The sequence below is a fragment of the Orycteropus afer genome, unplaced genomic scaffold (assembly GCF_000298275.1).
Source record: "Orycteropus afer afer isolate SDZICR_OR568_19922 unplaced genomic scaffold, OryAfe1.0 scaffold00030, whole genome shotgun sequence".
Taxonomy (NCBI): domain Eukaryota; kingdom Metazoa; phylum Chordata; class Mammalia; order Tubulidentata; family Orycteropodidae; genus Orycteropus; species Orycteropus afer.
In genome coordinates this window covers 10,412,595-10,428,333 of record NW_006921617.1, presented here as the reverse complement: position 1 = coordinate 10,428,333, position 15,739 = coordinate 10,412,595, and the positions used below count along the sequence as shown (strand labels likewise).

General features: G+C 38.5%; 1 protein-coding gene across 1 annotated transcript in view; it reads left to right on the top strand.

The window, feature by feature from the left end:
- The first annotated feature begins 3,267 nt into the window (after positions 1–3,267).
- The window catches only part of RBBP8 (RB binding protein 8, endonuclease), a 206,209-nt gene continuing 193,737 nt past the window's right edge, over positions 3,268–15,739 (top strand). Inside the window, exon 1 of the mRNA XM_007935591.1 lies at positions 3,268–3,376. Within this exon, the coding sequence (XP_007933782.1) occupies positions 3,268–3,376 (109 nt within the window). The remainder of the gene's footprint in view (positions 3,377–15,739) is intronic.

The window sequence follows — 15,739 nt, the reverse complement described above, 5'->3', positions numbered from 1 at the left end:
TTCAAAAATGCTTCTTTTAGAAATCAAGATAAACATGAAAACATATCACTGCTTGAAAATGATAAACCACCGCAGGAAATGTTGATTTAAAAAAAAAAAAAAAAGGACTTAACAGCAGCATGTTGTCCCACAAATATTGTTGTTGTTATATGCCCTCGAGTCAGACCTGACTCATAGTGCGACCCGTTCTTGGGAGCTCTTGTTGCGAAGTGCCTAAGGCACTTGACTGCTAACCAGAAGGCTGGAGGTTCAAACCCACCAGCTGCTCCTTGGAAAGAAGGTTGGGCAATCTACTTCCATAGTGATAATGCCTTGGAAACCCAAAGAGGGGTCGCTATGAGTCGGGTCCGACTGGAGGGCAAATAACAACAACATCACTAAAGAAGTAGATTGCCCAACCTTCCTTCCCAGGAGCGGCTGGTGGGTTTGAACTGCCAGCCTTCTAGATAGCAGTCAAGTGCCTTAGGTACTATGCTACCGGAGCTCCTTCCCACAAATATTAGTCACTTATTTTCTCCTTTCAGCTTCAGCAGAAACGTTCACTTTAACCTCAGCAAAATATGCCTCATTTTGACATATGGTGCTATCACCCAGTCCTGCCAAGTCACATCACTAAAATGTAGATTAGAGCTACAAGGCAGAATAGCTACAATTCCACATCAGTTAATTTTAACTTTCCTTTTGGTACAGGTCACTCATACAAGCTTTCCTTGTTCAGCTTTCGCATACACCAAGGACTTGAGGCTCTCCTCATACAACGGCTGAACTCAGTTTTCTCCAGGCATCTCAAAAACGCTACGTCGATCGCCAGAGACGTTCCTCCACTCCCTGTCTTCGCCCTACCTTTTGGGCGGGGGTCGTGAGGGGCGCCACCTAGCTCCGCTGCAGGAGGAAGGGGCGTGACGTCGCGGGAACTCCCTCCTGACGTCGCGCGGGCTCCGGGAGGGCTGGTTCAGCCGCCTGGAAGCCCGGCCTGCAGCCCTCTGGCCTTCCCCCTCCCCCCCCCCGGAAAAGCGCGGGCTACCCCGAGGGGCCGGGTTTCCCGCCGGACGATTGGCTGGGTGGTGAAGAAAAGAGGGGGAAGAGAGAAGCAAGCAGCTGTGTCTTCCCAGTCCAAAGGGTGTCTGCTTCCCTGTTGGAGCTTTTGGGAATATCGAGTTAATCTTGGAAGCTGTGAGTAGGGGAACTTGCCCCCTCCCCCGTCTTCCCGATGCGCTGCATTGTAGCTCTACTTCCGGTCGAGGCTGGAGAGCGCGCGCTCACCGAGCAGGTTTGGCTCCCGTGGTGGGTGGGGATGGCTGCAGGGTTTCCCGGCGGCGTCTGAGGAAGTAGGCTGGGACCGGGCTGTAGTAGTGCGATGGACCAGCGGGAGGACGAGCTCTCGCTTCATGCTGTTCCCTTCGTCTCTTGCGCGCCTTGAGGAGCAGCTTCCCAACTCCCAGCCGCGTCGCGCATGCGTTGACCGCGTCCCGGAGCCAGTCAGTCTTCCCTGTCGGACGTTTTAGTGATATTCACTCGCGAGACCTACCGGCGCCTGACAAGAGATGATGGATAAGGGTCCTGCGATGAAGAGCTTTGCACTTCTGCTTTGCTCGGAAAAGGACCACCACATTTCAGTTTGTCTTGGTCCCTTGTGTGAGTCGACTTGTGCTGTGACTGGAAAGAAATCTTTTCACTGAAGCATCTTTTATGTCAGTTTACTTGTGAACCCCCCGGTGTATCTCTTACAGACATGGGCTTTCCCCTCCCCCCTTCCACAGTCATATCATTTTATACGCATTAATTCCCCAGTATTGTCTAAAATTAAGTACTTGTTCACTTTTCACTGTCTCAAAAACTACCTAATCTGAGTTTTTGAAAAGCTTAATACAAGTGTATTTTTATTTCTGTAGTGCTTTGTCGTTTATCAGATAGCTTCACACATAATCTTGCTCCCTTTAAAATGTTATTTTCAAGAAATGATTAGCAAGAAACACTTAAGTCAGTTTGATCACTTGTTAGCAATGGTAAGGCAGTGACTAAGGAGCCAGGTGTTAGGTTTAGTAGCCTTGTTAATCATTTTACTTTTTGAGTGATAGATAAAAATGACTGGTATTTTATGGCTTCAGGTCAAGAACACATACAAAATATTTACTACGCTTGAACCTAATAGCCTACTACTTCCTTCAGTGGCTGCAGGAGTAGTAACTATCATTTACCTTTACTCTGAGAGACACAAAGTAGCTTTATAATTGCCATGTTCCTGTATGTATTTGATGTTATGTATCTTAGATGTATATGTGTCTTGCTCGCTGACTTTCCTTGTTATGAGAGCTCATCATCTGTGTTAATGCTTAAATTATCTATCTTGCTGTTTTAGATCTTAGGTGACTTTATGTACACAGATTTGTGAGTACTTTTTAAGTCAGGAATATTTCCACATGTTTTTCTGGTTTTGCATTCAATATATTGTTGCACCCTACATCAATCAAAAAATTAAAAAAAAAACAAAACATTTTTTTTATAATGCTAAATGAATACTGACCTTGAATGATTCAGAACCTTTCAATATTAGAATCCTTTCAATTTAACGAGGTGCCTTGGTGACACAGTGGTTAAGCCCTTGGCCACTAGGTGCAAACCAAAAGGTTGGCGGCTCAAACCCTCCAGCCACTCTGCAGGAGAAAGATGTACAGTTTGCTTTCATAAAGACTTAAAGCCTTGGAAATCCTGTTGGGCAGTTTTACTCTGTCCTGTAGTGTCCATATGAGTTGAATCCACTGATGGCAACAGGTTTTCAATTTAACATAATTTTAGATAGTTACTTCTTTCTAGGAGGAGTAAAATTTGCCAGAAAATGTTATCTTAACTAAAGGCCAAATAAGGAGCCATGGTAGTTCAATGTTAAGCACTAGGCTGCTAACCAAAAGGTTGGTGGTTAGAACCCACTTAGGGGCAGTTCTATCTACTCTGTCACATGGGGTCACTTTTTGTCAAAAATCAACTTGACAGCACCTAACAAAAACAATGGCCAAATTATTGAAATCAGAGCTTTTCTCATTTTAATCATCTTCATCTCTCACTCCCTCATATACCCATATTCAGTTTCTGTTGAACATACTTTTCTTCTATGTGTGCAAATCACATAAAAACAAATGCAAAATTCATTTGTATTGTAATCTGTCATTTCAGATATTTTCAGCTGTTCCAAAGACAACTTCATGCATAATGTAACAGAAAAGGTCACAAATCATTAGGCAAATAGAAGTGTGCAGCATATTCAGCAAGATGAACAACTCTGGAAGCAGTTGTGGAAGCCCTAGTTCTGTGGATATATCTAATGACTTTAAGGAACTTTGGGCAAAACTAAAGGAGTACCATGATAAAGAAGTTCAAGGTAAAATCTTTTCTGAAATACAAATTTGAGATGTATTTGTGCTGTATTTTCTTGAGATTGTTATAGTAATAACTCACTTTGATAGTTTTGTGTCTTTATAGAAGGAAGAAATGACTGAAGTTCAGATCTGATCATTAAGTGACCTTTACTATTGTAATTTTTTTGGTTGAGTTGTTACATTTTAATTACTGCCACCTATTACAGAACATAGTCCTTGTACAACTTGTAGTTACTTACTCGTGATAATATGTATAGTGTAATGGAAAGGGTATGAAAATTGGTTTCTGAAGACCTGGATTTTAGTTCTGATTTTATTTACCTACTTGCTCTATGATCTCAGCCAATCACATAACCTCTGAACTTAATTTTCTTCCATAACATGGGTGTTTATTTGCTGGATTATTTATAGTCATAGAGTCTACTCAAATTATTCAACAACCTTTGGGGATCCTATTTGCTGTTTCTATTAAGATACAAAGGTGAGTGGCAGTTTACCTTCAAAGAGCCTGCAGTCTAAAAGAGATACAGTTACATAAGCAGATAATTACAGTACCATAAAATAAGAGGTAAACAGTTTATATAACGTGCCTTGGGTATACAGAGGATTGAACAGTCATGCTTTGGATGAGTATATAAATATTTGTGGTTATGTTAAAATGTACTCTATATAAAAAAAATTTCTAGTAAAGCTAAGCTCAAGATTTGCTACTAAATTTTAATATACTTCATCTCATTCTGTGACGTTAATATACTTTTTTCCATGTGTGAGAAATACTTCATGTTATATTTGTTTTCTTGATTACCTGTTGCAACCATAGGTTTCATAGTACAGTGCTTCATAGCTTTAACATTACTCTGGACTGCCATTAAAACATGCTCTACCTGAGTCTGAAGTATAGTACCTGGATCTCTGTTAGAACTTTCCTGTTGAAAATTTAGTTTCTGAAAGAGCCTCATGATAATAGCCTCATCATTAATTAATGGGTTCTGGAAAATGAGCCCCAGAAGTAGTTTTCTTATGTGCCCTAGATTACTTAAAGACAGTAGTTCAAGAAATGTTTTTTGGGCACTTAGGTCACTAGGTAGTACAAAGTTTACACTGGACTATTAATCATAAGATTGGTGGTTCAAACCCACCCAGAGGCCATTGAAGACAGGCCTGGTAAACTGCTTCTGAAAGGTCATGCACAGCCTTGAAAACCCTTAGAGCAGTTCTGCTCTGTAACATGAGTTGCCATAAGTTGGAATCAACTTGGTCACAACTAACAACAAACACAACTATGTGTCAAACCTTGTGAATAAGACCGAATCTTATAAAGTCCTAGTTTTAATAGAATTTCTAGTCTAGAATTTTAATGCTAACATAATTTTATGTAATCTGGAAAAATAAAGGAAAAACCAGTTGTGTGTGCCTTTGTGTCTGTGTCTCTCTGTAGTTTGCTGTCAGGGTTGGCTTTAAAATTGTTTTAAGTTTAATTAGCAAGACAAATAATATGGTGAGTGGGAAGAGAGGAAATACTCTTGAGTAAAGAAAATAGCATGTGTGAAGGTTTGGAGATAAGAGCTTAGTTTTATTCAAGGAACTATAGAGTTTGCTACAGCTCTAATAGAAGGATTAGAGTGGGCAATGGGAGCTTATTTGGGGGCAGGGAATGGTGGCTAGGAGATGATGTCAGAAGGGTAGGTAGACCCAGACTGTATGCGCTGTAAGTGCTACACTGAGGACATTGCCACCACGCCTGGTCATTAAGTCTAAAACTTTCACCTAGAGTGCTTGTGCTTACTTCCAATGATTAGCAATCGATGCAAGTAGTGCTGAGAAAGAGGTCATGTGCTGTAGTGGTTAAGGTTATAAACTCTGGATCTAGGTTGCCAGTGTTGGAAAGCCATTTCTGCTACTTGAATAGAGGTGGTGACCTTGTTATTTAACTTTATAGTGTCTCAGTTTCCTCAATGGAGATGCTGATAATACCTCATATTGTGTTGAATAGGTTAACATGGAAAACATTTGGAATAGCAGATGCCATTGTCTGGCACATAGTAAGCAATATATTTATGTTAGTTCTAACTCATTCTAAGCATCAATTTAATGTATTATCATTGCCTGCTGTGGATCATCCTAGGTATAGACAATGAGATACTATAAAAAAGTTTTAACAGAGGTTTCATATATTGACTACTTTTTATTCTCCCCTTTAGGGTTTTTACTGCTAATCTCTAGGAAGCATCAGAAAGGGGTGACCAAAGTAACAAATACAAGAAAATTTAATTGGTTAAGGAATTTTTAAAAATTCTTAGTCTCCCAACTGAAGTAAACACTCAAAACTGTCTTTAATTCTTTTATTCTGAAAGGTTGGAATTTAGTCACCCCTAATCCTTCACCTGTACCCTTTACTATTCTGATATGCTTGTTCTTTGATAGATTATATTTTTTTTAAGCTTACGATTTTTTTAAAAGTAAAAATAAACAGTGAAAACTGATCTTTTACACAGAAACAGGTAACCACTTTATAAAAATAGTATTTTGTTTTTGTATAGAATATACACAGCAGTATATACACCAACTGAGTTTCTACAGGGATACTGATTACAGTCTTTGAGTTGTGCAACTATTCTGTTTCTGAGTTGCTCCTTCCTATTAACATAAACTTGCTGGCCCCTAAAGCTCTATCTGGGAGCTCTGGTAGCATAGTGCCTAAGGCACTTGACTGCTAACTAGAAGCCTGCAGTTCAAACCCACCAGCCGCTCCTCGGAAGGAAGGTTGGGCAATCTACTTCCGTAGTGATACTGCTTCAAAAACCCACGGAGGGGTCGCTATGATCAGATCTGACTCGACAGCACATAACAACAACAACAAAGCTCCATCTAATTTTTTGAGATGGCTGCTGTCACTTTCATCCTATAATGGTAGATCTTAAAAGAGCATAATTCTCAAGGCAGAATCTCTACTAGTTAAACTAAACTGTTGTTGTTGTTATGTGCCATCAAGTCAGCCCTGACTCATAGCGACCCCTCATTGGGTTTCCAAGGCAGTATCACTACGGAAGTAGGATTGCCCTACCTTCCTTCCAAGGAGTGGCTGGTGGGTTTGAACCGCCAGCCTTCTGGTTAGCAGTCAAGTGCCTTAGCCACTATGCTACCAGAGCTCCCTAAACTAAACTATTTTTTGGTTTTAAGAAGACTTCAGGAGATATATTTCGTTTAAGGTTTAAAGATTATCTCAGGGCATTAGTTTCAGGGGTTATCCTCCATGGCTCTAGAAAGTGTGGAGTCCCTGAGAATTTTAAATTCTGTTCTACGTCTTCCCCCTTTTGACCAGGATTCTTCTATAGACTCTGATCCAAACATTGTCTACTGGTAGCCAGGCACTATCCATTTCTTCTGGTCTCATGCTAAAGGAGGCAGTTGTTCATGGAGGCAGTTAGCCATACAGTCCATATCCTCCTCCTTCTCTTTCTCCTCCTGACTCCACTTCCTCTTGTTCCAGGTGAATAGAAACCAATTGTTGCACCTTGAATGGCTGCTTGTAAGCTTTTAAAACCCCAGGCAATACACAATGAGTTAGGAAATAGAACAGAAACACTGAACAAGTATTTAGATCAATTGATTAGGATGGTCTTTGAAACCATGACCCTAAACCTCCAACCTGCAAACCATGGAACTAAATCCAAACCAAGGAACTAAATCCCAGGAGGTGTTTGGTTGTAAATAAACAGTCTCAGCAGCAACTTTTTTTTTTTTCTGTCATTATAAATATATCTATCACCCAACTTTTGCCAATTCAACTTTTTACAGGTATATACAGTTTATTTACAGCATTTATATTAATTGGCTATGTAATGGTACCCTTACTCAATGTGAGTTTTCCATCACTGTAACTGACATCAGTATTCCATAAGCAGTAATTTGCCCTGCCCCCCCATAACCACTAATAAACCTTGGCATCCATACGTTGCCTAGTCCTATCTTTTTATATAAGTGAGGTCATATAATATTTGTTCTTTTGTGATTGATTTATGTCACTTAGTGTAATGTTTTTAAGTTCCATCAATACTGTAGTATGTATCAAGACTTTATTTCTTCTACTGGCAGAGTAGTGTCCATTGTATATATATATATACATATACATATATACCCATATTGTTTATCCACTCCCCATTGTTAGGCATTTAGGTTGTTTCCATCTTTTGGCTATTGTGAATAATGCTGCAGTGCACATTGGTGTACAAGTCTCTTTTTGAATCTTTGCTTTCAAGTCTTTTAGGTACATACCTAGGAATTGCTGGGTATTAAAACATTTCAAGATCTATCCTGAAGTACATTGTCAGTGATGGTATAATACCCACATGCCTATAAGGAAGACCAGTTAATACAACTATTATTCAAATGTACGTACCAGCCAGTAATGCTAAAGATGAAGGAATTGAAGATTTTTACCAACTTGTGCAGTATGAAATTAATCAACCATGCAGTCCAAATGCATTGATAATTATTGGTGATTAGAATGTGAAATCTGGAAACAAGAAGTAGTAGTTGAAAAATACGGCATTGGTCGATGGAAACAGTGGTGGAAATTGCATGTAATAATTTTGTAAGTGACTTATTCATTGCAAATGCTTTTCTCAACAAAATAAATGGCAAGAGTACATGTGGACCTTGCCAGATGGAGTACACAAGAATCAGATCATCTACATCTGTGGAAAAAGATGATGGAGAAGCTCAGTATCGTCACAACGACACTATGGGCCAACTGTGGAACAGATCATCAGTTGCTTATATATGAGGTCTAGTTGAAGCTGACGAAAATTATAATAAGTTCACATGAGCCATATTAATACCACCTTGAATAATCCCTACTGAATTTAGAGACTATCTCAAGAATAGATTTGATTCAATGAACACCAGTGATTAAAGACCAGATGAGTTGTAGAAGGATTATCAAGGACATCATACATGAAGAGAGCAAAAGGTCATTAAAAAGACAGGAAAGAAAGAAAAGACTAAAATGGAGGTCAGAAGAGACTCTGAAACTGGCTCTTGAACAGAGAGTGACTAAAACTAATGGAAGACATGTTGAAGTGAAAGAAGTGAACAGATTTCAGAGGTCAGTTCAAGAACACAAAGTATTATAATGAAATGTGCAAAAACCTGGAATTGGAAAATCAAAAGGGAAGAACACCCTCAGCATTTCTCAAGCTGAAAGGACTGAAGAAAACAAATTAAGCCTTGAGGTGCCATTTTGAAGAATTCTGTGGGCAAAAGCTGAATGATGCAGGAAGCATCAAAAGAAGATGGAAGGACTACAGAGTCACTGTATCAAAAAGAATTTGTCAGTTTTCAGCCATTTCAGGAGGGATCATATGATTGAGAACTGATGGTATTGAAGGAAGGAGGTTCAAGCAATACTGAAGAAACTGGTGAAAAGTAAGACTTGATAGAATACCAATTGAGATATTTCAACAAATGGATGCTGTGCTGGAGGCTCTTACTTGTTTATGCTAAGAGATTTAGAAGATAACTACCTGGCTAGTGGACTGGAAGAGATCCGTATTTGTGCCCATTCCAAAGAAAAGTGGTGCAACAGAATGTAGAAATTATTGAACAATGTCATTAATATCACATGCAAGTTAAGACTTTGCTGAAGATAATTCAAAAACATTTGCAGCAGTATGTTAACGAACTGCCAGAAATTCAACCCAGATTCAGAAGAGGGTGTGGAATGAAAGATATCATTGCTGATGTCAGATGGATCTTGGGTGAAAGCAAAGAATGTCAGAAAGATATTTACCTGTGTTTTATTGACTATGCAAAGGCATTCAACTATGTGGATAATAGCAAATTATAGATAACATTGCAGAGAATGGGAATTCCAGAACACTTAATTGTGCTCATGAGGCACCTGTACAAAGTGTTGTATACTTTCACCATACTTATTTAATCTATATGCTGAGCAAATATCCTGAGAAGCTGGACTAATGAAAAATAATGTGGTAACAGGATTGGAGGGAGATTCGTTAACAACCTGCAATATGCAGATGACACAACCTTGTTTGCTGAAAGTGGAGAAGACTTGAAGCACTTACTGATGCAGATCAAAGTCTGCAGACTTCAGTATGGATTATACTTCAACATAAAGAAAACAGAAAATCCTTATAACTGGACCAATAAATAACATCATAATAGATGGAGAAAAAGAGTGAAGTTGCTAGGATTTCCCTTTGCTTGGGTCCACAATCAACACCCAGGGAAGCAGCAATCCAAAAATCAGAGAACATGTTTATCTTAGTTCTTAGTTCTCTAGTGCTGTTGTAACAAAAATACCACATGTGGTATAAGTTTTAACAAACAGAAATTAATTATCTTAGAATTTAGGAGGCTAGAGGTTTGAATTCAAAGTGCTGGCTTTAGGGACTCTGTGTCTTGTTCCATGCCCACTGGAGCTGGAGGCTTCTTTTAACACAGTTGCTGCTGGATGAGGCTCATGATCCCAAGGTTAACAGGAAAAGTGGCACCTCCCAAGATTGACAGGCAACATGGCAGGCCACTACTTCAAGTCCAGGAACTGGTGATGAAGGCTTGGCCAAATGCAGGATCCAAAACATACCGGAAAGCTAGAGAGATCTTTCCCCAAACTTCCCATATATGCTGGAAGTAGGCCACACCCCCTAAATTAACTCCCCTTCAACTGCTTAGTTGCTCACAGCAGATTCCACCATGTAGGTAATTACAGTCTCATCCTGAGGAATAACTGCATCCATTTGCCAAGCCACTCAAAACCGTGGCCTGCTGAGTTGACCCACAAACTTAACTACCACAGTATTGCATTAGGCAAATCTGCTGCAAAAGTATTTATTAAAGGGGTAAAGAGCAAAGATGTCACTTTGAGAACTAAGGTGTGCTTTACGCATGCCGTGATACTTTCAGTAGCCTCTTATGCTGGACAATGAATAAGAAGAATTGATGCATTTGAATTGTGGTGTTGGTAAAGAATATTGAATGTACCATGGATGAACAAATCTGTCTTGAAGGAAGTGCAGCCAGAATGGTCCATTTAAGAGACTATCTCACGAATAGATTTGATGCATTGAACACCAGTGATTAAAGACCAGACAAGTTGTAGAGTGATATCAAGGACATCATATATGAAGAAAGCAAAAGGTCATTAAAAAGACAGGGAAGAAAGAAGTGATGAAATTATGTTAAGGACCACCATTATGTTAAGGTCTCCAAATTGCTTTTGATTAATATTTCTATTGATATATTTCATTACAGTTTTAATTTGAATTTCTGTTCTGAGTGAGATTAAGCATCTTTGATTAGGTTCAAGTACAATTTGTATTTCTTCTATGAACTGTTTATATACTTTATTATTTTTATTATATATAATACTTTATTTATAATTAATATATTTGTTTTTTCTTTGCTTGTTGGCCTTTTTTATATCATTTCTAGGAGCTTTCTATCTATGAGGCAGACTCATTGACTTTTAATACCAAAAAAAATTGAGACATTTGAATTTGTTGTTAGTGATAAAGATCTAATTTTAAAGTCAGCTTGGCTCTTGGACATATGTCCAGGGACAAATATGAATATTTTACATTAATTCTGCACTTTACTACACTGTTTTCCCCTAGAAAATCTAGTGTGAAACATTGAGGAAGTATTCTGAGTAGTAGTACTGGCTTGCCATTCATTCAGTAAATAGATATTGAATAACTATTATATGTGTTAGACATGTCACAGTTAAGAAGACACAGTGTTTTTGTTTTGTTTCGTTTTTTTTTTTTTTGGTAGTTATATTCATTTTCTTTAAGAAAATATTTATACACTGTAATTAAATAATCAAATGATAGCAAAATGAAGCCACATACAGGACAGTACATATACTGATCACAACTACAAACTACATGCATTTCTTCTAAAACTGGGAAGGGATAAACAGACTCTCAACATCTATTGAAGAGCAGCAATATCTTCCTTTTGGTTTATATTAATGTGACTCTAGCATGTAAAGGAGCTCTTGTGGCACTGTGGGTAAGGCATTGAGCTACTAACCATAGCTTGGTGGTTCAAACCCACCATCTGCTCCATAGTAGGAAGATGAGGCAGTCTGCTTCCATGAAGATTTATAGCTTTGGAAACTTTGTGGCAGTCACTATGAGTCAGAATCAACTCAGTGACAATGGGCTTATAAGAGCAATGGGCAGTAAGAGCAGTTTCAAGTTTGAAAGTGTTATAGAAGTGTTACTGGTACGTAATGTAAAATTTTCATTGTTTTGTGACCTAGAAGTGAACCAAATAGACTTCTTGTTAGGTGCTGTTGAGTTGATTCCGGCACATACATACAACATGTCAAACAGAGCGAAACATTGCCCCATCCCAGCACCATCTTCATGGTCATTGCTATATTTGAGCCCATTGTTGTAGCCACTGTGTCAATCCTTCTCATTGTGGTTCTTCTTTTTTGCTGATCCTCTGTTTTACCAAGCATGATGTCCTTCTCCAGGGACTGGTCCTTCAAAAAACATGTTCAAAGTATATGAGATGACATCGTCCCATGCCTGCTTCTACAGGCCAATCTGGCTGTACTTCTGCCAAGACAGATTTGTTCTTTCTTTTGGTAGTCCATGGTATATTCAGTATTCTTCACCAACACCATAATTCAAAGGCATCAGTTCTTCTTTTGCCTTCCTTATTCATTTTAAAGCATTTGCATGTGTAGAAGGCAATTGAAAATACCATGTCTTGGGTCAGGCACACCTTAGTCCTCAGAGTGACATCTTTGCTTTTAACACTGTAAAGAAGTCTTTTGCAGCAGATTTGCCCAGTGCAGTACATACATTGTTTGATTTCTTGACTGCTGCTTCCAAGGGCGTTGATTGTAGATCCAAGTGAAATGAAATTCTTGACAACTTTTGTATTTTCTCTGTTTGATATGTTATTGCTTATTGGTCCATGTCATGGATTGAATTGTGTTCCCCCCAAATATGTGTCAATTAAGCTGGCTATGAATCTCAGTTGTTAGGCAGTTATATAATGTTGCAATTTGCCAGTTATGTAATGTAATGAGCTCCCATTATGTGACCTGATGTGATCAATTAGTTGTAAGGGGATTAGGATGGGATGCAATACTGTTACTCAGATCACAGCTCCAGAATGTGGCCTGCATCATCTTTTATCTTATGAGATAAAAGAGATGAAAGGAGTGAGAAGCAAGCAGAGAGAGGGAGACCTGACTACCACCAAGAAAGAACTGGGATAGGAATGCATCCTTTGGACCTGAGGTTCTTTTATTTCGAACCTTCTAGACCCAGGGTAAGATTGATGCCAAGATACATGGAGATCTCCCAACAGCATTGGGCTTGTGGATGTTGAAAGGAGATAAGCACCTTTCTCTAGAGTGAAGGCCATCCCCTAGAGCTGGCACCCTGAATTACAACTTCTAGCTTCCTAAACTGGAGAAGCCTTCCACTTATATTTCTGTTACACCAACACTAGATATCTAAAATAGTACAGTTGTGGGGAATTTTGTTTTCTTTATGTTGAAGTATAATCCATACTGAAGGCTATAGTATTTTATCTTTATCAGTAAGTACTTCAAGTCCTCTTTACTTTCAGCAAGAAAGGTTGTGTCATTTGCATATTGCAGGTTGTTGATGAATCTTCCTCAATCCCAATGCCACATTTTTCTTCGTGGCATTGGGATTGAGGAAGTTTCATTATAGTCTGGCTTCTCAGATTTTATTTTCTCAGCATACAGATTGAATATGTGGTAAAATCATACAATCCTGACACACACCTTTCCTGATTTTAAACTACACAATATCCCCTTGTTCTGTTGAAATGGTAACCTGCTCAGCTTCTGCATGAGCACAATTAAGTGTTCTGGAATTCCCATTCTTCCCGGTATGACCCATAATTTCTTATGATCCATGCAGTTGAATGCCTTTGCATAATCAATAAAATAAGGTAAATGATCTTTCTGGTATTCTCTGCTTTCAGTCAAGATCCATCTGACATCAGTAATGATATCCCTCATTCCACAACCTCTTCTGAATCTGACTTGAATTTCTGGCACTTCCCTATCGATATACTGCTATATAGCCAGTTTTGCATTATCTTCAGTGACACTTAAATTGTATGTGTTATTAATGATATTGTTTGATAATTTCTGCATTCTATTGGATCACCTTTCTTTGGGATAGGTACCATTATGGATCTCTTTCAGTTGGTTGGCCAGGTAACTCGTGCCTTCAATGGTGCTTGGACTTCTTCAGTACCATTAATTCTTGATCATATTCTACCTCTTGAAATGGTTGAACATTGACCAATTCTTTTTGGTATGGTGATTCTGTATTCTTCCATCTTCTTTTGGTGCTTCCTGCATTGTTCAATATTTTGCCCCTGGAAACTTTCAGTATTGCAACTCAAGGCTTGAATTTTCCTTCAGTTTTTTTTTTTCAGCTTGAAAAATGCCAAGTGTATTCTTCCCTTTTGGTTTTCTAACTCCAGGTCTTTACACATTTCATTGTAATATTTTACTTTGTCATCTTAAGCTAACCTTTGAAATCTTCTGTTCAACTCTTTCACTTAATCATTTCTTCCATTCACATTAGTTACTTTCCATTCAAGAGCAAGTTTCAGAGTTCTTCTGACTTCCATTTTGGTCTTTTATTTCTTTCTTGTCCTTTCAGTGACCTTTTACTTTGGTCATATATGGTATCTTTGATTGTCATAGCACAACTTTTCTGGTGTTCAGTCATTCGTGTTCTGTTTGAAATCTATTTTTGAGATGGTCTTTGAACTCAGGTGTAATTTTTTTTTCTTGTGTACTTATTTTAATTTTCTTCAGCTTCGTCTTAAACTTGCATATGAACAATTTCACAGTGGGCTCCTGGCCTTGTTCTGATAAGATACTGAGCTTCTCCATCATCTCTTTCCACAAATGTAGTGGATTTTATTCCATCAAGCAAAGTCCACATGTATAGTTGATGTTTATGTTGTTTAAGAAAGGTATCTCAGTCACTGACATTGCAAAATTCTATCAAGCTATCTTCAGTGTCATTTCTTTCTTTTAGTTTTAAATTGTGATTTGGGTGAAAATTTACAGAGCAAATTCATTTTCCAGAAAGCAGTTCATACACATTTTGTTTCATGACATTGATTGCAATTCCCATAATACAACAGCTCTCTTCTCACTTCCTCCCTGTAGGTACCTTTTTCCTGTGTCTTTCTTTCCTATTTTAAGTCATTTCTGTCACCAAGACCATATTTACCAGCTTTCAGCCCTTCTTTCATGTTGTAATCACCCGTAGTCACCAATGCATCTTGATTGCATGTTTGGTCAATTTCAGACTGCAGAAGTTGATAAAAAATCTTTAGTTTCTTCATCTTTGGCATTAGTGGTTGTTATGTAAATTTGAATAATAGTTGTATTAGCTGGTCTTTCTTTTAGGTATAGGGATATTAGTCTATCACTAGTAGCATTGTTCTTCAGGTTAGATCTTGAAATGTTCTTTTTGACAATGAATGCAATGCTGTTCCAACTCATTTTGTTATTCCCATCATAGTAGACCATTTGATTGTCTGATTAAAATGGCCAATACCAGTCCATTTCAGCTCACTTAATGCCTAGGGCATCAATTTTCAAGCATTCCATTTCATTTTTGATGATTTCCAGTTTTCCTAGATTCATACTTTGTATTTTCTACCTTCTGAATATTAATGGATATTTGCAGCTGTTTCTGCTCATTTTGAGGTGTGCCACATCAGCAAATGAAGGCCCCAAAAGCTTTACTCCGTCTACATCATTAAAGTCATCTGTACTTTGAGGATACTACTCTTCCCTGGTCATACTCCACCCTGAGGGGTTCATTTTCCAGCACTATATCAGACAGTGTTTCACTGCTATTCGTTGGTCAGTTTTATTTAGAAGTCTGTCACCAGGTTCTTCTTCCTTGTCTGTCTTATCTGGCAGCTCTGTTGAAACTTGTCTACCATGGGTGACCCTGCTGGTATGAAATAGCGGTGGCATAGCGTTCAACATCATAGCAACATGCAAGCAATCACAGTATGACAAAATGACATAAGTATTGTCAGTAGGACTAAAAGTACTTGAATGGGCTCTGGGGTGTAGTGGTTAAACTTTGGTGGTGTGGCTAAACCTAATCCACCGGCTGCTCCACGGAAGATCAGGGAGTCTGCTTCTGTAAAGGTTTGCAGCCTTAGAAACTCAATGGGGGTCATTGTGAGTCAGAATCAAGTCAATCTCAGTGAATTTGGGTTTTTTTTTTTTTTTTTTTTGGAGGTTCTTGATATATTCTGGACCGTTATATATAGAGAAATGAACGTTGTGCCATCTT